At 40.2% G+C, this 24,160-nt stretch overlaps 1 protein-coding gene and 1 non-coding gene across 2 annotated transcripts in view; both read left to right on the top strand.

The window, feature by feature from the left end:
- DMD (dystrophin) overlaps positions 1-24,160 on the top strand; it is a 1,951,120-nt gene that overhangs the window by 385,532 nt on the left and 1,541,428 nt on the right. The window contains exons 5-7 of the mRNA XM_036016633.1: positions 2,588-2,680; positions 12,454-12,626; positions 17,361-17,479. Of these exons, the coding sequence (XP_035872526.1) occupies positions 2,588-2,680; positions 12,454-12,626; positions 17,361-17,479 (385 nt within the window). The remainder of the gene's footprint in view (positions 1-2,587; positions 2,681-12,453; positions 12,627-17,360; positions 17,480-24,160) is intronic.
- On the top strand, positions 19,527-19,716 carry LOC114505915. The gene has a single exon (XR_003685364.1). It is a non-coding gene; the product is annotated as a U2 spliceosomal RNA (small nuclear RNA).

The raw sequence follows: 24,160 nt of genomic DNA, 5'->3' as shown, positions 1-24,160 counted from the left end.
TACATGAGATCTCAATCACTTGTGTAAAATAGTATATTTGTGTGGTCATATCTATAAAGAAATAAAATATTTCTAAAAGAATAAAAATGAGAGTATACATACCCGTAAATACATATACACAGACATAGAAAACAGCACAAATATTAGCATATAGTTCACATTAAAAAATGATGATAGTTGCATTTCTTACTTATCTGTAAATTCCATATGATACTATACCCACATCTAATCTATTGAATAGCGCAATAATATCCTCTACTATAAATTTGTGTTGAATTCAATTGTGGACTTATATCTTGATCTTTTATCCTTATTCAAATGATTGTACATTTTCTCTATATCACTTACTTGGTTTAAGCCAACTGACCAATAAGTGTTACATAGTTGGAATGCAAAAATAAATTTAAGGATTTAATTATCCATGTAACCTGCAAATAAGTTCATGTGGGGAGTAATTGGGGGTGATTTGACAATTAGACTGAAGTTTGGTCGCCTTTTTTTGTTTTCACCTGGATTTCTAACATAGCTTCATACTTTCAAGTTATAATTAATGACATTTAGAAAACTAAGATGGAACGATAAGGAATGTGTTTTAGCGTCGAGTGACAGAATGGTGAACCCATCCCCCTGAAGGAAAAAACAGTTGGGCAGGATAAATCAGAGCAGAATGCAGTCGAGTAAGGGTTTAGAGCCTGAAAGAATGAAAGCTCTAACCAAAATGAGTCTCAGCTATTTAGTGAAGATACCTGGGGAGGGCGGGGCTGGGGGGGGCGGGCGAGTGGAGATCCTCTGAGGGACAGAATCGCAGGATCCTGGAGGCAGCCAAAAGAATATTCAGCCAAAGGGATCAGTGAGCCAAGGATAGTAAACCCGATAAGTTTTGAGAAACCCAAGATAGGAAACCCAAAAGGAGAGAGAAACCCAAGTAAGTCGTCAACCCTCAACCTTGTTCTGACAGTTTCATTTCCGTTGTATATAGCACTTAATCTGAGGTTGCCTATTTGCTTTATTGTGATATATTCTCCTTTTAAAGTATCCCTGGATGCTTAGTTTTTAGTCAGCGTTTTCATTTGGAGATCATTGTAAATTCATATGCAGTTGTAAGCAATAATTCAGAAAGATCCTGTGTACCCTTACCCCAGCTTTACCCCCATGAAACTCTAGTATATTACCATGGACATCGACATTGATACAATCCACCAATAGCCTTCATATTTTTCCAGTGTTGCTTGACCTTGTGTGTGGATGCACATATGTTTTTAGTTCTATACAACATTTTCACATATGTACATTTGTGTTTCATCCACAAATGTACACAGCAGATCCATCACCGCTAGGATCCCTCCTGCCCGCCTGCGGCCCTATAAACATACCCATCTACCCGACCCACCTCACTCCACTCCCGAACGTCTGGCAACTGCTGCTCTGTTCTCCAGTTCTCTAATTTTGTTATTTCAAAACAGTTATATATATAGAATCATACTGTATGTAACTCTTTGAGACTGTCTTTGTTTTTACAGTCAGTGTAATTTCTATGAGACTCGCCCAAGTTGCTATGTGTATGAACAGTCCCTTCCTTTTTGTTACAAAGTACTATTGCATGGTGTGGCTATACCACAGTTTGTTTAACCATTCACCCTTGAAGGGCATCAGGGTTGCTCCCAGTTTTGGCTATTACAAATAAAGCTGCTATGGACACTTCCGGATAGGGTTTTGCATGAACATCCGTTTTCATTGCTTTGCGGCAAATGCCCAAGAGTGCAATTGTTGGATTGTATGATAAGCACGTGCTCCATTTTGTAAGAAATTGCCACATGGTTTCTAGGGTAGCTGTACTATTGATGTTTCTGCCAGCAATGCATGAGTGATCCTGTTGCTCCATATCCTCATCGTTTGATGTTCTCGCGATTTTTCAGTTCTAGCCATTATGATAAGCGTGTAACGCTAGCTCATTGTGGTTGTAATTTTCACTTCGCCAATGGCTACTAAAAATGTGAAGAGCATGGGTAGGAGGTAGGGTTTGCCTTGAAAAACGAAGCCCTTCCAGGTTTTGATTCCCAACCCCAGTCCTAAATGGAAGAAACAGAACTGGCCATTAGCTCCATTATTTATTAGCATTCTAATATGTGTTTCGAATGCAAGGGCATTTTAGTCAAATATAGTCACCCATAATTATAATAGCATTCCTCTCAGCAAGATAAAAGGACTGATGAAATTTCTTTTTTTTTTTTACTTCAATTATATATTAGGAAGCACATCTCAGTTTTAGGCATTTTTTATGTGTTATCATTGTTATGTATTTTATTTTGAGATACTCTGATTAGCCTCTTTAATCTGCAGTAATATATTGATAGACTAATAAAAGCACATTCATTTCCTTTCTCTTTGCAAATGTGTTTGGGGCACTAGCTTATTACAGAAAGTGCATTTCCAAATGCATTTTGTTTCATTTTTGGATTATTTTTAAAAAGCAGTAATGCTGCTTAGGCTCTGAAAATAGCTAATGCAATTATCTTCATATTTTGCTTTCTTTCCAAGTAGACATTTTTCCTCCCTTCTTCAAATGTTTTCCCTTTATCTTTAACAGGTTGATTTAGTGAACATCGGAAGCAGTGACATAGTAGATGGAAATCACAAACTGACTCTTGGTTTGATTTGGAATATAATCCTCCACTGGCAGGTAAGAATCCTGATGAATATTTCCTTTTTGGGTAACATGTTGCTGATTCTTGCTTTTGTTATTTTTTAAAAAAGATTTTATTTATTCATTCTTAGAGGGGAAGGGAGGGAGAAAGAGAAGGAGAGAAACATGAATGTGTGGTTGCCTCTCACATGCTCTTTACCAGGGACCCAGCCTGCAACCCAGGCTTGTGCCCTGATTGGGAATTGAACCAGTGACTCTTTGGTTTGCAGGCCAGTGCTAGGTCCACTGAGCCACACCAGCCAGAGCTGATTCTTGCTTTCATTTTTGCCCTTGACCTCAAAGCAAACATGTATAAGATATACAAATATGATACAAAGCCCATCTCCATAGTGCTACCTTTTTTTAAAAAAGATTTTATTTATTTATTTTTACAGAGAGGGAAAGGGAGGAAGAAAGAGAGGGAGAGAAACATCAATGTGTGGTTGCCTGCTGCATACCCCTACTGGGGATCTGGCCTCCAACACAGGCATGTGCCCTGACTGGGATTCAAATGGGCAACCCTTTTGTTCACAGGCCAGCACTCAATCCACTGAACCACACCAGCCAGGGCCATAGTGCTACCATTTAAATGAGCATAACTAAGGTCATTTGGGATGAGAAAGAGCAGAAGATTATAAAATAGGTTCTGGCATGTGTGCAGGAATATTTTCCTAAATTTTATTTCACTGGGGACAGATGAGGCAAAAAAGGTGTCTCATCGACAGGGTAACAAAAGTAATTTTCAAATATTATATGTGTCTTCTATTACTTATCTTTAACTGAACCTACATAGCTTTGTAAAATAAAAGGTATTTTTCCTCTTAACCACTACTGAATGAATGAGACTTTGTAAATCTTGTGTATTCTTAATATAACTTAATGCTAAGAAAAGATTAGTGGGATATGATTATCTGTATGAGTATAGGTGTCATATGTGCAAACTGACTATATAATCTGATTTGGAAGTTGTATTTTTTTCCAATTGCATGCCTGTGTTTATTGGACCTCTGCAAAACAGATAAAAGTTCATTTGGTTTAGTGGATAGAGTATACATATTTTTCGGACCATAAGATGCACCTAGGTATTTAGAGGAGGAAAATAGGGAAAAAATATTTGAAGCAAAAAATGTGCTCAAATATTTAATAACATAAATAGCATATTTCACTAATGTAAATGTAAACAGAACTCCACAACAGCATTAACAACCACTATTCCTCCCAAATTTGGGGGGGGGGGGGAATGCCCATCTTATAGTCTGAAAAATATGGTACCTTTTTTCAGTCAGACTAACGTGAGCTTAAATTCTACCCTTCCATTTACTATGTTAGGGACATTGGGTATAACACCATCCTTGGTAGACCATAACTCCCTCATAGTCAAAATAGAAAAAACAAAAATGAACACGTGTATTTCTTGTCAGGATTAAATGCAAGAGTATCTGCAAAGCACACAGCACAGTGCACCATTTTCATTAGAGGTGCATCATATGAATAACTTTGATTGCTTCGAGTTTTCCACTCATATTTCAAGAACTCGGAGGATAATTGAGATGCCTGCTTTTCTTTGCCTAGCAGAGATTCCTCTTTCATAAAACAGCTTGTTTTGAGATATAATTTATGTATTATAAATATACCCTTTCTGAGTGTCAAATTCAAAGTCTACCAGGCTGGTTTAGTTCTGGTGCCCGAAGGCTTCTCAAACTTTTGTTTTTAAATATTTTATGTATTCCTTTTTAGAGAGAGGGGAAGGGAGGGAGAAAGGGGAGAGAAACACGAATGTGCGGTTGCCTCTTGCATGCCCCCTACTGGGGACCTGGCCCACAACTCAGGCACGTGCCCTGACTGGGAATCAAACTAGCGACCTTTTGGTTCACAGGCTGGCACTCAATTCACTGAGCCACACCAGCCAGGGCAGTTTCTTAAACCTTTATGAAGATGGAACAGTCCCCTTGCCCTCCCTAGTCCTTAGAAGACTTTAAGATATTTACAGAGTTGCGCAATCATCACAACAATCTGATTTTAGCACATTGCCACCAGCCTGAAAACAAATCTGTGTCCATTTACAGTCACTCCCAACTCCCACCCCCCAGCCTTAGGCAACCATTAATGTATTTTCTGTCTCTGTATGTCTGCCTTTTTGGGCCTTTTGTATCAATGGAATCACATAACACGTGTTCTCTTGAATATATCTGGCTTCTTCCTTTGAATATAATCTTTGAGTTCTTCCCTATTATAGCAGGTGTCACTACTTTTTTTTCAGTAGGGTTGACTTTTAATTTGAATTGTAGATTGGTCCTGCAGAGTCAGACAGCATGTAGACCATATTGTTCTCCCAATGGATCCCCATCCCCGTATCTTTCTATTCTAAACACTCTGAACAGCCTCCATCCTGTTTTGCAGCAGTATGGGAAGTGAGAGACAACAAACCACAGTGGCTGACAATAGACAAGAGCTCATACAAGCCTCAAATAAACCCAAGATTCAGGTCTGGGCCTTTCTCATATAGCGATGGTAGCAAATGGAACCAGCAAAGCAACATAGGGCTCCCCAACCAACTGGTTCTCTTCTGTTGCTCAGTGTTGCTCAGTGCATCTCAAACTACCTTGAGAAAAGAATAGCTCCCCTCCCATTTTGTATGGTATGGAAATTACAGTAAAACTGAAGTGTTACAGAAAAGAAATAAAAAGACATACACAACTGAAGGCTGTTTTTCTATATCATGAAATTCAACAGACTTAAACAGACTTTTGTAAAATTGCTACCAGAATTTTCTAAAGGACTGTCAATTGTTTTATTTATCTTAAGGCCTGGTGAAAAATGGTTTATGGAGGGAAACCAGCTTGTAAGAAAACACTTTGTGGCCATAGGTGGTGTAGCTAAGTGGGTTGAGCACCAACCTGCAAACCAAAGGGTCGCCAGTTTGATTCCCAGTCAGGGCACATGCCTGGGTTGCAGGCCAGGTCCCCAGTTGGGGGTGCATGAGAGGCAACCACACATTGTTTCTCTCCGTCTCTTTCTCCCTCCCTTCCCTCTGTCTGTGAAAAAAGAAAAGAAAACACTTTGTGCTGCACAGATGTTGGTCGTGACAAAGCCAGTGGGGGAACTTTGGCCTGAGCAGGACCCCCAAAAGAGATGTGAATTGTACTTATCATCAAAACTGTCTTTCATATGTTCTCACCTTTGCTTATCTCCTCCAAACCCTTTCCAACTCCATCCCAACTCACTGCAAGGCTGTTTGATATTTTCTTCATTTGCTTGTGAACCTGTTCGTTTTTTATTATGAGCATGCGCAGGGGCTCTCGCACCCAGGAATACCGGAAGGAGTGACTTTGCCGTCTTTCCTGCTCTGAGACCTCTCTGTTGTTTTCCATTTCTGTCCTTGAGTCAATGTATCTTTGTGACTGCAAGGACCCAGCCTCTGCCTCCTTATCTTATCCCTCTCCTCTATCACACTGCCCTGCTCTCCTACAACTACTAAATATACTTTAAAAAATTCCTCCCGCTCAGTACTTCTTATCATAACCCAGAGACTTGCAAAAGATATCGTCTTTCACCAAGAGTACATATTTGCCTTCCTATTAAATAGTCAAAGAAGCCCTTGAATCTCAGCAAAGATTAAAGGACACTCTGGTCAACCTAATGGACTTTGCAGATTGATCAGATTAAGAATGGCATTAAAAGTTGAAAAGATGTGTATATCTTCAGTTCTGTTGCCTCATACTATGTTATTAATAGCGCTGTGGAGGACTTCTCTTTGAACTTGTGAAAACTCAGAAATACCAGCCCTGTTTCCCCTGTCATTGTTTTTCCAGTTTCCACTTAATGCTGTCAGCCTGGCAAACAATGCCTGTATTGAAGAGCAAGCAGCTTTGAACAAAAGTGTGAAGTAGATAACATGTGTTTGGCATCACTTTCTTCCTTCTTTTTAAGTGTAAACCGTCCTTTTAGGGTGTTCAGCTCGGTTCTGGTAACCAGCTGGAGATAAAAACGTTCCCTGCTGAGAGTGGTGTGCTAGCAGAGGCCAGGGCCCATCTTTGCTGGCTAGCGCAAAGGAAACCCTCAAATCTGGGACAACTTCGCATTGGAATGTTTATGATTTCCAAGGGGGAGCCCCAGAAAACCCAGAATTATATTCTGGAGGGCGAGCCCCTTGCAAGTACAAGCTTCCCCTAGCTAGGGGAATGTTCTAGGATCCCATCTGTTTCAGTGTCCCAGCTGGCGTTGTTGTGAGAGGCTGCGTTCAGCTTCAGTGAATCTTTCTGAAAACTCTTTCAAGGCGTTTGCCCATTTCATGATCGGTAATTCATGAGCACACTTCCCCCCACCGTGCTGAGCGTTCAGCAGTTTTTCATAAAAAACACAGCATGACCCCTGTGCCCCACCCTCCCTATTTACCCAGTCTCGCCCCGAGTGACTTTTTTTGTGTGTCCTTGGGTGAAAAACGTCCTCAAGGGGAAACATTTTGCCAATGTGGAAGAGGGCAAACAAAAAACAGCAGCACTACAAGCATCAAAATGGACAAGTTCAAAAACTGTTTTGAGCAGCAGAAAAATGTCTCGATAGGTGTACTGCACCAAATGGCGAACACTTTTAAGGTGACTGAAGTTTAAACATGTAAGAATAAATACATAATGTCTTATAAATAAATTCCGTCTTCAGGGGCGGGTCCTCCCTATGTTATTTGTACAACAGACAAGAGAAAGATGGTTTTTGCACTGCTGAAAGCCCTCACTGTGAACTCCTGCCTGCCTATACCCACCGCCTTCTGTGCCAGATGGTTCTTGCTCTGGTCTTCTGCAGGCATCTCACACACATGATGCTTCCCTTGGAGAAGACGATCTCTATCCCTCTGCTGCAACTCCTTTGAGTCACAGGGTGGATTCTGGGAAGCAGACTTTGAGTTAGGCAGGCAGATTGTCAATTCAGGCACGCCTTCCGGACCAATACTTGTAGAAGGGACAGAGTGCCTGGAGTGAGACGAAGACGCACACCCAGCAACAGCCTTATTCAACCCCATGGGGAATTGGGAGCTAGAATGGGCCTTTAGAGTCATCCTGAATGGGGCTGACAGGGCTGAGTCTTCAGACCATTTCCTTTCATCAGTCACTATATGGGGCCTGCCTTAGGAAGGGCGTGGCCATAGGTGAGGTGACTCTGCAAGTCAGGTAGTCCCTGAGGGGACTGACAGCTGGAGCCTGCGTGATGACAGCTGGAACAATAAGCCCTCCCTCGAAGGAGGATCTTGGTGGTGCCTCTCCGTGCCCATCACACCGTCTTTGCCTACTTACCTCCTCGTTAACTTTTTGAAATCACTGCTCAGAGACCTTTCAGTATTTTCCTTTTAAAAACAGATGTATAGCTGTAGGCACTCACACATTTGTTTAAATTGATTCTTTCTCTTTTAGGGACAGTAAGCCCTGAGTGTGGAAAATATTGGGTTGGCCAAAAAGTCTGTTATTTTTTTCCATAAAATAAAAGACACATTTTTTTTCATTTTCACTAATAACTTTGATTTGGGTATTTTGAGTATGTCGGCTATCTCCCGCTATTGGCTTCCAGTGGGTAGACGCCAGGGCTGCTGCTAAACATCTTCCAATGCATGAGACAGCCCCACAGCAAAAAATTATCTAGCCAAAATATCAGTAGTACCAAGAAACTTCACAAGCCACTTTTCACATGTTCAATCAATCACAGCACCTTCTCCATATATTGCGCAAATATTTGTTCATGTTTCAGTTGCATTTTTACCTGTCTTGAAATAACAAAGCACAATACACCGAAAATGTTATGTATCTTCTTCCATCTTCAATGATAAAATGGCTGTACAAAATTCACCAATTTTGGTAAGTGTTTTTCTAAAAGCACACTGATATGACAGCTGTCACAATACAATGTAACAAAACTCTTTTGAATGGAGTAAAGACAACTAAGTGCTACTAGAGCCATCATACAGAAAAAACAATGGATTTTTTGGCTAACACAATATTTCCTCTGAAAGACTCACCTTAAGCAGCAGCTCACTATCTGACTAAAGGTTGTTGATCCTTAATAAAGATTTCTTGGTAACTGTCTTTTATGCAGGAAAAGAAGAACTGATTATCTCCTATTGACCTTTTTTTTTTCCTCAGTAACATTAGCACCCAAGTAGAAGCAAAACCTTGCTGAGGCTGATAGCTGAATTAGTGACATAATGATGCAAGAGGAGTTTTGGATTGAATACTGGCTTGTCCTTTAACTTTATGCACATAGAGGGCAGTCTGGCTAAGCACTTCACAAATAAGGCCCAGGCATCATGGGAGGCTTACCCGATTAGTGCAAATCCATCACCACCACTGAGCCAGTAATTGCTGGTTCTGGCCCAGGTTCAGCACAAGACAAAAAGAACATATCTGGCAATCGCTGTACATGGAGGTTGTGTACTTTTCTAAAAAAAAAAAATTCTTTATCCTTAGACAGAGGAGAAGGGAGAGAAACATCAATGTGTGGTTGCCTCTCATGCACCCCCTACCGGGGACCTGGTCTGCAACCCAGGCATGTGCCCTGACTGGGAATCGAACTAGCGACCCTTTGGTTTGCAGGCTGGCGCTCAATCCACTGAGCCACACCAGCCAGGGCGGTACTTTTTAACTATAGAAAATGATGAGAAAAATTCTTTTATAACTGACCTATTTTTTTTTCATTGAGTGACTATTAAGCAGGTCAGGAAGGAATTAGGAAAACAGGATAATCCTCCCCTAACTAATAGATTTCGCTATCAAGGGATGGTGACAAATGTATGCAAAGATTTCCCACCATTACCACGTTTGCAAAACATCATCTCAAATCCTTTTCAAGTATTTTGAAGTTAAATTTAATAGTCTATCCTCAAATTTGTACTGAATCTTTCATTAAAAGGTGATGAACATTGGAGATGTTAAAATATGTATTTTCCCCAGGGGTATTTGTTAACGTCTGCATGGAAGCAGCAGCAGAATAAAATGTCATATTTAGAATACACAATAAATATTCATCATCTGATCAAACAGTGGTGGTATATAGACCTTATGCTAACCAAAAAGAAAGCCTTTGGTCGTAAGACCTAATCACATTTACTTACATAATTCCTTCAAGTATGTAATAAGGAGCCTGTCTTCTACAAAGAAGTAGCCTAGTAATCATTCCCGTAATAGAATATGTAGACAGTTGGTTCTATAATGAGGTGTCACTGCATTCTTGGAACCTAGAAAAAATATGTTTAGAATGGATTTCGGCATCAGATTAGTACAAAGAATGAGTTTTGAAATACAACAACCTGTTGAATGGCATTTGCATTGCGCAAAGCCTAGAGGAAATGGTTCAGAAAACAATAGAAATCACATCCAAGAGTCTGGCCTTTATCTCTTTTTGCAGAGTCTGGGTTTCCACTTTCCTTCAGATGGGGAGTTGGGGGCAGGGAGCGGGGAAGAAGGAACAAGGCACAACCTGGGCCCCCCCAGATTTTGACCTGTGGCTGGCCGGCTCCTCCCATTAGTGAGTTGTGCGTCCTGTCTGGTCCCGCCTCCAACTCTCCCCACCCTCCCGGCACCTGGTGGAGTCCTGCGTTGCCCCTGCTGCTGGGTGGATGTGCTCTGTGCTCAGCAGCCACCTTCCTCCCTCTCGCTCCCTCTGGGGAGTTCTAGGGGGCCCTCTACCTCCTCTTTGCCGATGCCATGCTGCTGAACGACACTTGGCGGGGCGTGTGCTCGCCCACGATGGCGTTCCTGCACTGTCCCACAGCAGCCCTCATGTACTTCGTCATCTCCATTGCATAAAATCCTCGGACTGGGCTGCCAAGGCAGCTGGGGTGTTGGGCTTCTTTGCCGCCAGCTGCTTGCAATTAACTTCTACCTATTTTTGAACTTCTCGGTCAAATTCCTCCGACAAGGGGGCTCCACAGGCAAGACCCTAGCGGACAAAGTGGAAGGAAAGAATCAGGCGGTATTGAGCCACAAGGGGCCACACTCCCGCACTTTGCATCCAGGTGACTTCCTGTGTTGGGAGGGAGGCCATGACTTGTCACGGAGCAGCAGCCGTTGTTGCTGAAGGAGCCGGTCTCCTGACAGACCCCAAGTGACATTTGTTCCTGAGCCCAGCACTCGAGGCAGCACCTCGTGCCGCACGTGAGCTCGTCTAGGATGTTTTGCGCCCTCTCTGTGTATCTGCCCCACAGACCTTAAACCCCTTAACTTCTGCTGGAAATGAGCACCAGGGGACAGAGCGGATAGAACCTGCAGGGGTGGAGGACAGGTGAGAGGGGGGACAAGTAAGGCAGAAACCGCCTCAGGGCCGACCTGCAGGGCCCCAGTGGTAGTTTGTCTGCATTCGTTGCTGCTGTTTGTGCCAGCTGCTTTGTCGAGAATGATCTTTCCAGGGTTCTTTTGTTTGGGGGATACCAGTTCCCTCTTCATTCTCGAGGCAGGGAGAAGATTGACCTTTGCCTTACAGTCTAGGAGAGAGTGGGTCTCAGTGCCACCAACTGGCACCTCACATCCTTGGAGACCAAGTTTTTTGGTCACATGCCTGTTCTGGGTCTAAGACTGTTTCGTGGAAAAGCTTGTAGACTTGCTTACCAGGTCCAAAAGATCTAGACTACCAAATCATGAAATGACGGTGACAAGTGTCCAGGGCAGCTAGGCAGGCCCAGCCAAACCCTCATTTTCCCTCCGGGTCACCTCCCCCCACCCCCGGGAGGTGAGGGGTCCTCTTGCTCCAGGCAGTGGACTTCCCGAGCAGGTCTTCCGACCACCTCCTGAGAGGTGAGGTGGGCCTTCCGTGTTCACCTAAAGACCTATGCTGTGTATGTATCTCCGATGGGGTTTTCACGTTTATTTATTTATTTTAATACTAAAGCAGCTTCTTAAATGGCATTCCCTGCAGCCTGACAGGCCTCAGAAATGATACAGTGCTGTGGACCCATGCTTTGGGAATTTTGAAACCTTTCTATTCTAGTACGTGGATCTTTTACGCTGGGGGGGGGGGGGGGGAATCCATAATGGATTAGACCAGACTGACTACCACAAAGCAAAACATAAGGTGACATATCCACAGCTTTTAGGGATACATATTCCTTTTCCTTCTTTTGTTCATTTTTTTGTTCATTATTTTAAATAAGCAAAGTCATTTCTATCTTCTTTTTTCCCCACTTTGATCAGTAAACATAATTGGCATTATTTTACATCATAGTATAAACCTGGGAGTTTGATCTTACTACAGCGTGTCCTGTGATTCTTACAACAGCCTTGTCTGTATAGTTAAAGAAACAGTCCCAAATGGTTAAGTTGCCCATTGGACACAATTCATTACTAGGAAAGGCAAAATCTGAACCTAGTTTTTTTTTTTTAAATGTAAGCCCATTCTTTGAACCACTGTGCTATTCTTCTTATCCTAAAACCACTAATATAGCTTACATTTCTGGTTAACATGTCTGATACTTTGTAAACTCTGTTCTCTAGCATATCCATTGAAAGTTAGAAGATGATCAATTCCAAAACCACAAAATTAGCAGCTTAACATGGCAGAATCCAGAAATTATACTAACCATACTCAGTCACTGGTACATCACGGATACCAATTAGTCAGAAGAAACTCCTAATTAGACTGGACTCAGTCCTGGTAGACTCTATTATTTCTTATTACCCATTGACCTAAAGTTCCTATTATTTATTTCTGATGATAAGGGCATTCAGACAGAAGTTTGCGAGGTTCTTGCTCAGGGAACACATTTCCTTATGCCAATTTCTTTCCACACACAGGTCAAAAATGTAATGAAAAATATCATGGCTGGATTGCAACAAACCAACAGTGAAAAGATTCTCCTGAGCTGGGTCCGACAATCAACTCGTAATTATCCACAGGTTAATGTCATTAACTTCACCACCAGCTGGTCTGATGGTCTGGCTTTGAATGCTCTCATCCACAGCCACAGGTAAGGAGACTGCAGAGACATTGAATAATTTTTATAAGCATTGGTTCAGAGACTGATATTTTTCCTCCAGTGTGGTTCCAGATCATTTCCCACGATGCAACTCGTTATGTGCGTTGACCATATTGATTTAGCCATTCACTGGAACACACTGAATACGAATATTTTTCCTGTTTTTTTTTCATGTGCTATATCATTTAGTTGTTGAAATACTGTGTTCACGTGGCTGGAGCAGGAATGTGCAGATGGTGGAGGAGGGGGATCCACATCTTTGAAATTGGGACTTTGCCAGAAAATCAGGGTTATTTTTTTCCACTTTGCTAAGAATGCAGTTGGTCTTCCTATAAGAATTGTGTGTTCGTATGAGTTTATAGAGCCCAAGTTGGTTCCACACTTCCTGTGAGTAGCTGTAGTAAAATCAGTTACCATCATCAGATTAATAATTAGAAAAACAAACATTTGGCTGGTCCCGTACACACTCAGATAGCAGATACCAAAAGGCCCTATATGGTTTTTTTTTTTTTTTATTTCAGGGTTGTAAGATGCCTTGAGCATCTTAGCAATCAAGGCAAAGAGCAGATCACAATTAATTCTATGACTCAGCGCTCAGAATATTAAAAGAAACAATTGGTCCGGAACATCAAAGCAATTGACACGGATGATGTATTATGGAAAAAATTCAGTGTCATTTAGTGAAACAAATGTCCTTAACTCTATTCATACAGTATTACATTTTCCGAGATAACAAAATACTTGTTTGCATTTTCTTGTGTAGAGAAGCTCAGTAAATGAATTGATAACAGTTCAAGAAAAAGCAAAAACAACATGGTAAATACCCACAAAATGCATTCATATATATTATATATAATATGTAGATGTATACATTATCTGTATAATATAATTATTATAAGGAATATCTACTTTGGTTTTCCTGTTATCCATCTCTTTTACCCAGCCCAATCCCCAAGGTCAAATACATTGCCTTATTAACTGTGTTTGAAATACCACTGGACTGTATCATCCTTGATTTTGATCATCTTTCTTTTCTTGATGAGTCTACCATTTTCCTAAGCCAATCTTACTTCTAGAAAAGTCGCCAGTACAAATTTTCACGGTAAAGCTCAATCTGAGAGCAAAGACTCTCTAAATAAACATCTTTGCCGGGAGTCTTGCTCCAGCTGGGTTTAATTAACCCCATCTGGACTTGAGTGTCCAGGTGACAGACTCAGCAACTGATTTTCCAAAGGACACAGGCTCCTACTCAGTGGGCACGTTAAGTAATGGCAACACCTAGCTTTTCATAAGTATAACATGAAGAAAAATATTCCACAGCTTCAGTACAGCCCGATGAGAAGCGGTGGAGACATTCATTGTGCATTATAAGTCAGCACTCATTTATGCAGCCACATGCTCCCAGGAAGGGCCTGAACATACGGATCTTGTACACATTTGCAGAGGAGCAGAAATAGCAGGAATCAGGTTATGCAGTCCTTGTTGGCTCTGTAACATTTTCTTTGCAAGTGGAAGACTTCTATCCTGCAACCGTATTCATACACTACGTTTGTTCATATTCTAGTTCATGATTTCTGTATGTGTTTGTAAGTAATACAGTAAACATACCCAGATTGCCCCTCTCTGTCTGTTCCTGACCCACTGTTTCTCTGGCAAAATATCTTCATTTCTATATTCTCTCCTGTCATGTTGAATGAATCATCTGTAATTACCTTTTTATGCAAAACACGGTTACTTTTCAAGAGGTTTCTCACAGTTGGTAATGCTCTTTCATGAATCATCTCCCTCTTCTTTTTGTCTTTGACAGATGTTCATATTATTTATCTAAGAAAAAATATGGCTGAACTTTCTGTTCCAAGGTGATTGTCACTGGTATACTTAGGAATGTCATAAGGTGTCCTGATTTCGGTAATTGAGTGACTAAGCTATATAGAACAAAGGCACACACTTAATATAGAGCATTAGGGGTTGCCAAATTGCTTTGCAGAAGGTTAGGATGTTTGTGGCTTTATGTCTATTTAGGGCTAAATTTTCTCTTACTGTGTAAGAAATTAAAAGTATTAGGTTAAGATACAAACTCCACTACAGTGTCATTAAAAAGAAGCCAGAGTCTACATTTGTGGGGAAAATGAAGTGATAATTGACTAGAAATAGACTCAAATGATGCAGATAAGTTGCTGTGAGTTTAAGTTGCAATTAATTTTTCTTCCTAATTGCTCATTTTAATTTGTTACAGTAGAAATAATACAGCAAGTGGTTTTAAAAGTCAGACAGTAACATGGATGGACCTAGAGGGTATTATGCTAAGTGAAATAACTTAGAGAAAGATATGCCATATGATTTCACTTATGTGTGGAATCCAAAGAACAAACAAGCAAACAAAATAGAAATATACTCCTAAATAAAAGAACGGGCTGATAGTTGCCAGATGCGAAGGGGATGACTTGAGGAATGGGTAAAAAAGGTGAAGAGATTAAGTACAAGTTGGTAGTTACAAAATAGCCACACGGATGTGGAGTACAGCCTAGGGAACATTATAGTAACTATGTCTGGTGCCAGGTGGGTACTAGATTTATCAGGGGGACCACTGTAAATATATAAATGTCTAGCCACTGTGCTGTACAATTGGAATTAATATAAAATGATATTGAATGTCAACTGCAATTGAAAAATAAAACTGAAAAAATAAAGGACCAATAAAATAAAATAAAATAAGGTCACAAAAAAGTAAGTCAGACAATAGAGAGTAGGATAAAGGAAAACAAATTCAACAAAATGTGTCTTCATGACCCGAGCCGCCTCACATCACACTCCACTTCCTAGCAGTCAGCTGTCTCCAACTGCATTTATTCTTTCTGATGGTTGTAATTGTGCATTTGTATCTCCTGATTAGTTGCCATATGACAGTATATGGATTTACTCCTTAATATGAAGCTGTAAAGTAATTGTAATTTTAGACTGTAATAAAGAATAAGGGCATTTATTTGAGCAAAAGGAGCTGTAGTCCCAGAGACACAGACTCAGGTAGCAGCTACATTGTGTTCCAACAAGACAAAGGGGAGGCCTCCTTTTATGGCAAAAGTGCCCACACAGGTTCTCAAATAGGACCATTTTATGCAAATGAGGAGTATGCATTGCACAGTTCTGATTGGACCGGGCAGGTCCCAGTCCTTTGGTAGAAGGATAAAACCAGGGTTTGCCTGCAGTTGTTGACTCATGGCATAAACAGGCGGGGCATAGTGGGGAAGCTGAGAGTTCAGTCTGAGAAGACCCTATTGGGTTAAGAGTCTGCTAGGCTCTTATCACATACAAAATCAATAATAAAAACATGGGGAGTTCATCTCAGCAGATGGATTCCTTCTCGAGTTTCACATCGGATGAGTCTTCTCAGGGTCCACAAAGCCCACAAATAGTCACCTCTCATCCCTATCTATTTCCTAATTTGATTCCTGTATTGTAATTCTTTTTTCTTGTAATTCTTGCCTCTATTACTTAAAATGATAGTGGTGCACCTTTTTTCAAATTTAGACAAGATCTGTTGACTATGTGATGTGAAGAATAAGGGAGATTATCACACGAATGCTTACTTCCTCTCTTTTCTCCTCTTCACCTTCCAGTTTGTTATTATATTATCATTCTTGCATCAGCAATGTCTCTAACATTTATATCTGTTATTTTTTAATATATATTTTTTAAAGTTTATTTCTTTTTAGAGAGAGGGGAAGGGAAGGAGAAGGAGAGAAACATCAATGTGTGGTTGCCTTTCATGTGCCCTGACTGGGACTTGAACCTGCAACCATTTGTTTCAGAGGCTGGCACTCAATCTACTGAGCCACACCAGACAGGGTATATCTGTTCTTTAAGTATAGTTGTTCTTGGCTTGAGTCTCTAAAAGAAAGACAGTCAAGGAGAGCCAGACCATGTACGGCCTTGTTAAATCAGTGACTTTTACTCCCCAATAGCGGGGCTTTGAGAAGAATGTAATGATGAAACATTTTAACAGGATACTGGGGCAGCACTGCTAAGAAAAGATGAACAAGGGTGGGAGCTGGGGAACAGTTAGAAGGCTATTGTGATAGTCCATGCCAAAAAAAAAAAAAATGGTGGTTTTGGATTAAGGTGATGGTGGCATCATAATGAGGAGTGGTCAAATTCTGGATATATTTCTAGCCAAGTGGTGTATGAGAGTGAACGGGTCATCAAAGTTCACTCCAGGGTTTCTTGTCTGAGCAAACTGCAAGTTTGAACTTGTCCTTGGTTGTCGAGGAAGGGAGGACTTCAAGAAAAGTAGGTGGGTTTGGAGGAGTGCGAGGGGGTGGACCTTAGGAGCTCAGTTTTTGGCACTTGAGCCTTGTGATATGATAACTCTACGTGGAGATGCTGAATAAGCAGATAACTCCAAAGTCTGGAATTCAGGAAAGCGGTCTGGACTAGGTTCGTATAATTGCAAGTGACCAGCAAGCAGCTGGTATTCCGATCCATGAGATTAGATTTGATGAACACATTTGTTATTGCTTGGATCATGTAGAATACATTCTGCTTTGTTTCTGTTAGGATTCTTAATTAAAATTGTGCCTTGTTCAAATGAACAACTTCATTGAAGGAGAATGAAGAGTGCCACTCTGAAGGACTATAGGCATGGGCTGTCAGTTAAAAACCGGAATGGAAGTGAATTTTTGAAACGTTCTGAATTGACTTGTATTTGTCTTTGTGTGTGTGTTTCAGGCCAGACCTGTTTGATTGGAATAGTGTGGCCTGCCAGCAGTCAGCCACACAAAGACTGGAACATGCCTTCAACATTGCCAAACACCAGTTAGGCATCGAGAAACTGCTGGATCCTGAAGGTTGGTACATCTCTGGGCTAGCACTATTTCAAGCAGGCGCGTCCAACCTTTTGGCATCTCTGGGACACACTGGAAGAAGAATTGTCTTGGGCCACACATTAAATACATTGTGACACATAATCCCAGAAGAATCTGATCATGTGTTAAGTAAATTTACGATTTTGTGTTGGGCCTCATTCACAGCCATCCTGGGCCGCATGGGGCCCACGGGCCGCGAGTTGGACACCCCTGCTTAAATGTTTATCTCCATAGACTTCGCAGTTCCACAAACTAAGCACAGGGTAGAAACTATGGGTCGTATGTCTTTCTATAGTCCAGAGGTATTTAAAATATTTTGTGTTCTTGCAGTATATTAGGAATTGTTCTATGTGATTTTCTGAAAATAACATCGGAAACTAAAGTATAAAATGTTGGAGGAAAAATGCCTTTCGAAGGCATGTGCCTCATGAATGGGGCTTACTACATTTAGAGTACATTGCCTCCAGATCATAATAAAAAGTTCATGTTTTGCTTATTCTACCAAGAGATTTGATACACTAATCAGCTATAATTAATTAGCCACTCTTGCCAATTTCATTCACATACTCTGTAAAAGGCAGCATGGTTTACTGTTTAAATCAGGAAATCTATTCCTGGCACTGCTTCTGTTATAATTCGTTACTCTGGGGAAGTCCTCCATTGGATGGTTATCATTTTCTGCTTTTTTAGTTGACAGGCTGCACTGTATTTATAGTTTTATTATATTACACTTAAGTCAATTTCATCCTTATCTCCGGTGCTCCCTGGTCATACCCTCCAGGCGCAAGGATTAGAGGGATAATAATTTCTCATTTCTGCTTTTCTTCTGGCCCATGAAGCACTTTTTTTTTTCTTTTGTTTGCGGAACTCTTTGAAATTGCAGGCTCTGTTCTCACCTTCTTGATGTTTTACTGCTCTGAGAGAGCAGCAAAGTTAAAGAAGCAGCGTCAGTGGGATTGATACCTGTGATATGATCCAAGCTGATATTTGGGTAGGGTTACATAATTCACTGGTCTTTGGCATATTGAATTGCTTTCAAATAAGGAGTATCCGAGCGTGGTGGCAAAAAGCTCAAAAATAACTCAGAGGACAGCCTTTCACCAGTGAACTGACCGTCAACCAGAATCAAATCCTCAGTGCTGCAGACCCAGAAACCTGGCTGCCTCATCTTATTGCTAGGAGATCCGTTTGGTAGGGTGGAGGGGTGGGGGGAGGTAACTTTAAAGCTCAAAAAAGGATATATCAATCAAAATGGAAATTCAGTCATCCTCAGTGAAATATTGAACTATGCCATTGACCAGAATCTGCATAGCTAATTGATCGACGTATTGCTCTTGGTAAGCACCTGCAGCTGGGAAGGAAAATGGTAACAATGCAAATGTGTTTCTGAGGTTGGAATCAGATTAAGCTCATCAGAAATGTTTCTTGTCCTTTAGATAATGCACAGCTGAGCACTGACTCCTGCAACCTCTTGGTGCTTCAGTAGGCGATTAACATCCCTTCTGCCCCAGTTTAGCTCTTAGGGAGAAATAATCATATTTCCCTGTTTTGCAGGATGGGGGACGGTTATCTCACTATTGACTACTTCTACTGATTTACATGCTTTTTCATGCTCCATTAAGGTAGAGTGGGCAGACGTAATGAAATTATGTACTCCAACCCCTGAGAATAACAGCTACAGTATGTGGATTTGAAAGATAAGCCTGTTAATAGTTTGTTTTTTGTTGGTTCTTTTTTTTTTTTTTTTTTTTTGGTTTTTCATTAAATACACATGTGGCAGTCAGTTCCCCTTATCTGGAATATATGCTGTAGTTATTCTTGTGTGTGCCCTATCCTTTCATAAAATAGGAAGGGTAGGATTGAAATAGATATTTTTCTCATTAAGTGATAAAATGGCTTTTGATCTCAAAGTCCTCATTTGAATCGATGGAATAGGGGTAGCTAGCCGGGCATCCACCTCAAAATCAGAAGGTGTAGATTGATGAGCCTGTAATCAGGAAGGGGCCGACACATAAATAATGTATTTGTTATCACTTCTCGGCCTTTTGGCTGAGATCAAGTGTGGTATCTGTTCTTATCCGTTTAACATAAATAATGTGTTTTAGAGCATAAAATAGCCTGGTATACCCAATTCCTTATGTTCTCCTAAATGGAAGGCGTACACCGAAATGTATGCCCATCACGTAGGCCTACAGGAACGCCCATATGATGGCCCCAACTTGACAATTAGAAGTCAACCACATACAATATGACGTGCAAGCTGATCAATAGGGATAAAACCACTGGTTACAGTTTCATTTTGCCAATGAAGTCTTCGCTCCGAAAAACCTTTCTACTTATGGACTCCCTTCCAGTTCTAAGCACAATCTATCTCCTAAAATGGTTTGTTAAAGTTTATCTGTGGCAGTCAAGAAGATGAGGATTGAGCATAAATCTTATATATTTTTTGATATCTCTCAGTTTCTGCCAGTGTGTTAGGGAGATACCCAAATATGCACTTAAAAAGGATTGCTCAGTATTTTTCAAGCACCGATATCAATAATACTTGAAAGAAACAATACCAACTAAATCACAGGGATTTTTATTTTCTGAGACAGAATAGCACCTCAGTGTCTTAAAACTTAGAATATTCTCTTCAGGGTACCTAACGGGAGATTCATGGGCTTATTTCATGCCTTGTATGGTAATTGCTGTTGAGAAGTTCATATTTTTATTTAACCAAATATTGATTCTTTAGCTTACACATGACTATGTCAGCTAATCTCCAAAGCCAATTTTACTTCATATCTAATATGCCCCTTAGGAGGTTAATGAAACATTTTGCTTTATGTTTGGAGAGATTTTTATTATTAGGGGATCAAAGTTACATTTAGCTTCAGAAATACCTACCAAAAGTGTTCGTAGATTTTAAACATATGCTTTGTTGATTGGGTCGGTGTATAAATTACAATGTCATAGAAATACAATTTGGAGGTTTTCGTATCTTGCATATATCAACCCTGTTATGCTTTGTTTGGACTTAACTGGTGTTTTGAGACCTGCGGTTTGGTTTTAAGTGGAATTGCGTTTTCAAATGAGTAGTAGCTGCATTAACATAAACAGTTTCAGGAACTGTTTCTGGTGTGTTTAAATGTTAACATATGCGAAAATAAATAGAGGCCAAAATTGCTCAATAATTTATGCATCTGTATGCTCATCGACATAAAAGGCTTTTCTCCTTCAGAATATAGTCTATTGTGAATCAGACAATTCGCTTTCTATCACGATTTCCCTACAAGACACGCACGGTTCATACGTTGTAGCTTTCACATACATTGTTTACTTCCCCAAGTTTCAAACAAATTGGTTTGTTTGCCAATCCATACGACACTTTCTGCATTAAGAGAATGCTTTGTCAGATTTTTCTTGTGAATAATAAAGTGGAAGTGTTCTTTCTAAAGGAATAAAAAGGGGGATAAAATAGCATGCCTGTCGTAGATGACTTTTGTATACACATTACCATAGTATGTCGCTTCCATTTGGAATATGCAACCTGATGTGGAAAAGCCCTCACTTGTTAACCAGAGTAGCTTTAAAATGAAACATTAATGACATGACGGGAGTCGAATGTGATAACACTTGGGTTTGTGGGAAATGTTTGTAACCTCAAAATGATAGTTATAAACCAGTAAGCTTGGTTTTATCCACGTCATTCGAACTTCCTGAGAAGGGTGACACAGGCGCTATTTTCCACTTGGCTAATCCCAGCATCACCCTTCAGTTGTTTTTCGATTTTACTTTTGCAAGACTTAACTCTGCCATTTGGGAAGTTTTACTCCTGAAATGGTCTCAGACTCAACTTTGCATGCATGCAACTTATTAGTCTTAAAAAAAATGTTCAAGGGCAAACATACAGTGTTAGGTTGGAGTCACTCAAGAAATCAGACAGACACAGCGAGCTAAGGAGCAGGGTTTATTAGCGGGGAATAAGAAGGAAAGTGGGGCCAACCGAGGGGGGCTGGGGAGCAAACCAGGGAGGCTAAGACTCACTGGGTTGTTTGTACGGCAGGGTTTTTAAGCGCAAAACCCCTAAGAAGGGTAACTGGCTGGGGTGTCAGAGTCTGATTGGCTAGATCTGGTTGCTGGGTACCATTTCTGCTGACCGTTGTTCCTGATACATCATGTCAGGCTCAAGTTAGAGCTGCGTCCTGTTATGCCGGATAGGCCAACCCCAGACCCCAGTCTCAGCCGGGCATCTGTCTGTCCTGGGTAGGGTCGGCAGGCAGTGTCCCAGGCAGGCACTTTCCCAGGCTACAGTTTCCCACGGTACAGTTTTCCCGCCTGGTGATTTTCCATTCCTCCGTGGCCTGCCTAGGTCTGTCATATAACATCTGCTATAAAAGAACAGACTCTCTTTAAGTCTCGCACTTTGGTTTGATATCAGTTGTGTGAACAGGTGCTGTTTTTTTTTCTCCCATCTTTGTTCCAACCATCATATTTTGGTACCCTAAAACCAGGAAACTTTAATAAGTAGTCTACACAAGGTGAAATTGAAAGAGAAAAAGCTTACAATTTGGAAGGATGTTGTTAACTAGAATTTTTAATGGACATGCACACTCGTTTCATACCATTGAGATTGATTTTTTCTAGAACTCACTGGAGAATACCTTTGTTTTCAGAAGATGTAACGAGGTTGGAATATATTGGTATTCCTCATGTGTACAATATTTCAACTAGAAATTATTTTCAGTTTCTCAGTCTTTAGAGCCAAATTCTCTGCAGTGCAAAATGTCCTTTTTTATATATTAATAATTTTAACTTAGCATGATATTCTCCAGTTCCATCCATGCTGTTGCAGAAGGTAGGATTTCCTTTTTTTTTTTTTAACTGCCAAGTAGTATCCCGTTGTATAAATGTAACACAGCTTGATTACCCACTCATCTACTGATGGGCACTTGGGCTGTTTCCAGATCTTGGCTATTGTAAATAATGCTGCAATGAACATGGGGATGTATCTATTCTCTCAAGTTAATGTTTCGGGTTTCTTTGGATATATCCTCAGACCTGGAATTGCTGGGTCATAAGGCAGGTCCATATTTCATTTTTTGAGGTAAGGCCATAGTGTTTCCCACAGTGGCTGCACTATGCCGAATTCCCGTGAACAGTGGCATCGGGGCTCCCATTTCTCCACATGCTCACTGGCACTTTGTTAGTTGATTTATTGACATCAGGCTGGATGAAAAAAGGTGAAGGGACTAAGCAAAAAAAAAAAATCCCAAACTCATAGACACAGACAACAGTAGGGTGACTACCAGAGGGAAAGAGAGTCGGGGAGGTAAGAGAGGGTAAAGGGAGGATACATGGCGATGGAAGATTTGACGTGGGGTGGTGAACACACAGTACAGTGTACAGCTGATGGACTGTAGAATTGTACACCTGAAACCTATATAATGAACCAGTATCACCCCAATCAATTAAATAAAAAAGTAATAGCGCATATGTCAATAAAAATGTCAGTTGGCTTTTTTGATAACAAAGTAATCTGTAGAAAATATATATTCCTTTGTACTGCTTTGGATTATTTATTTATATCATTATCTCTGGCAGAGCGTCTTTAGAGATATAAGTTATTATCTACAGCCCAATCCTGAGTTTCTTGGAGGAAGAGTTCTTAGCCTAGATATTCTGCTATAGAAAATAGAAAGTGTCACCATCTGCTTATGCAGATATGATAATAGCAAGATAATGTTCCTGCTCTATCAGCAGGAGAACACTTTTTCCAGGGTTTCTTTTTTTAAGAAATATTAAAATTTGATCATTAAAAGCAAATTATATCATTTAATAGTGTTAAATGTAATACTAATGAAAGTATTTCTTTAATTTTGAACTTCAGTGTATTGCGGTTGCAATGAACAAATTAGAGATGGCATTATTGTATTAGCAAAGGAATGGGATACATTAGTAGGTTTAGTGTTGTATCTCATTTGCTTAATGTATATATTCAGCACATCCTTTCAACAAAGGAGTTTTGGAAACACTGTTAAATAATTTAGATATACACTTTTATTAGCATTGGTTAGAATAGAGACTAACATTGATACATAATGAGGCTTTAGAAAAGCTGATAGGCGGCATAGAAGTCCAGAGAAATATGATGAAAATATTCTTAGCCTGCATGTCATTTGAGTAAGGGTACTTACTAAAATTCCCTTGACTATTCTGGGTTTAATCCTGGATCTTACTTTTTTTTTTACACTTTTCTTTTTCACGGGCAGACACACTGCATTACTAGTCTTCACTATCCCCTGTCGCTTTAATACACTGTAAGTCATTTGAGTTAAATATGACTTTGAGTTTAATAAGTCCTCAGATTTGTCATTGCTGCAATAGGAAAAAATCTTTAAGGGAAAATGAAGCAGCACTTGGTATGTGAAAGTATACATAGCAAAATAATTAAATGAAAATTTCTACATGGCTAAAAGATTGCAAATAAGAGTTTATAAATATTAACCTAGAAATCAGGATAAGGATTATTTTAACATTTCAATACAGATATTACATTAACATTAAGAAATTGCCTTGTAGTCTTCTGTTTCCTGATGGAGAACTTGACATTTTTTGTCACAGTAGAAATTTTTAAAAAGTATGTTAACACCTACTTCCTAGTAGCCTGAAAATCTAACA

The sequence above is a fragment of the Phyllostomus discolor genome, chromosome X (assembly GCF_004126475.2).
Source record: "Phyllostomus discolor isolate MPI-MPIP mPhyDis1 chromosome X, mPhyDis1.pri.v3, whole genome shotgun sequence".
NCBI lineage: Eukaryota > Metazoa > Chordata > Mammalia > Chiroptera > Phyllostomidae > Phyllostomus > Phyllostomus discolor.
The sequence above is the reverse complement of the archived record's forward strand: the minus strand, read 5'-3'. Positions and strand labels throughout refer to the sequence as shown.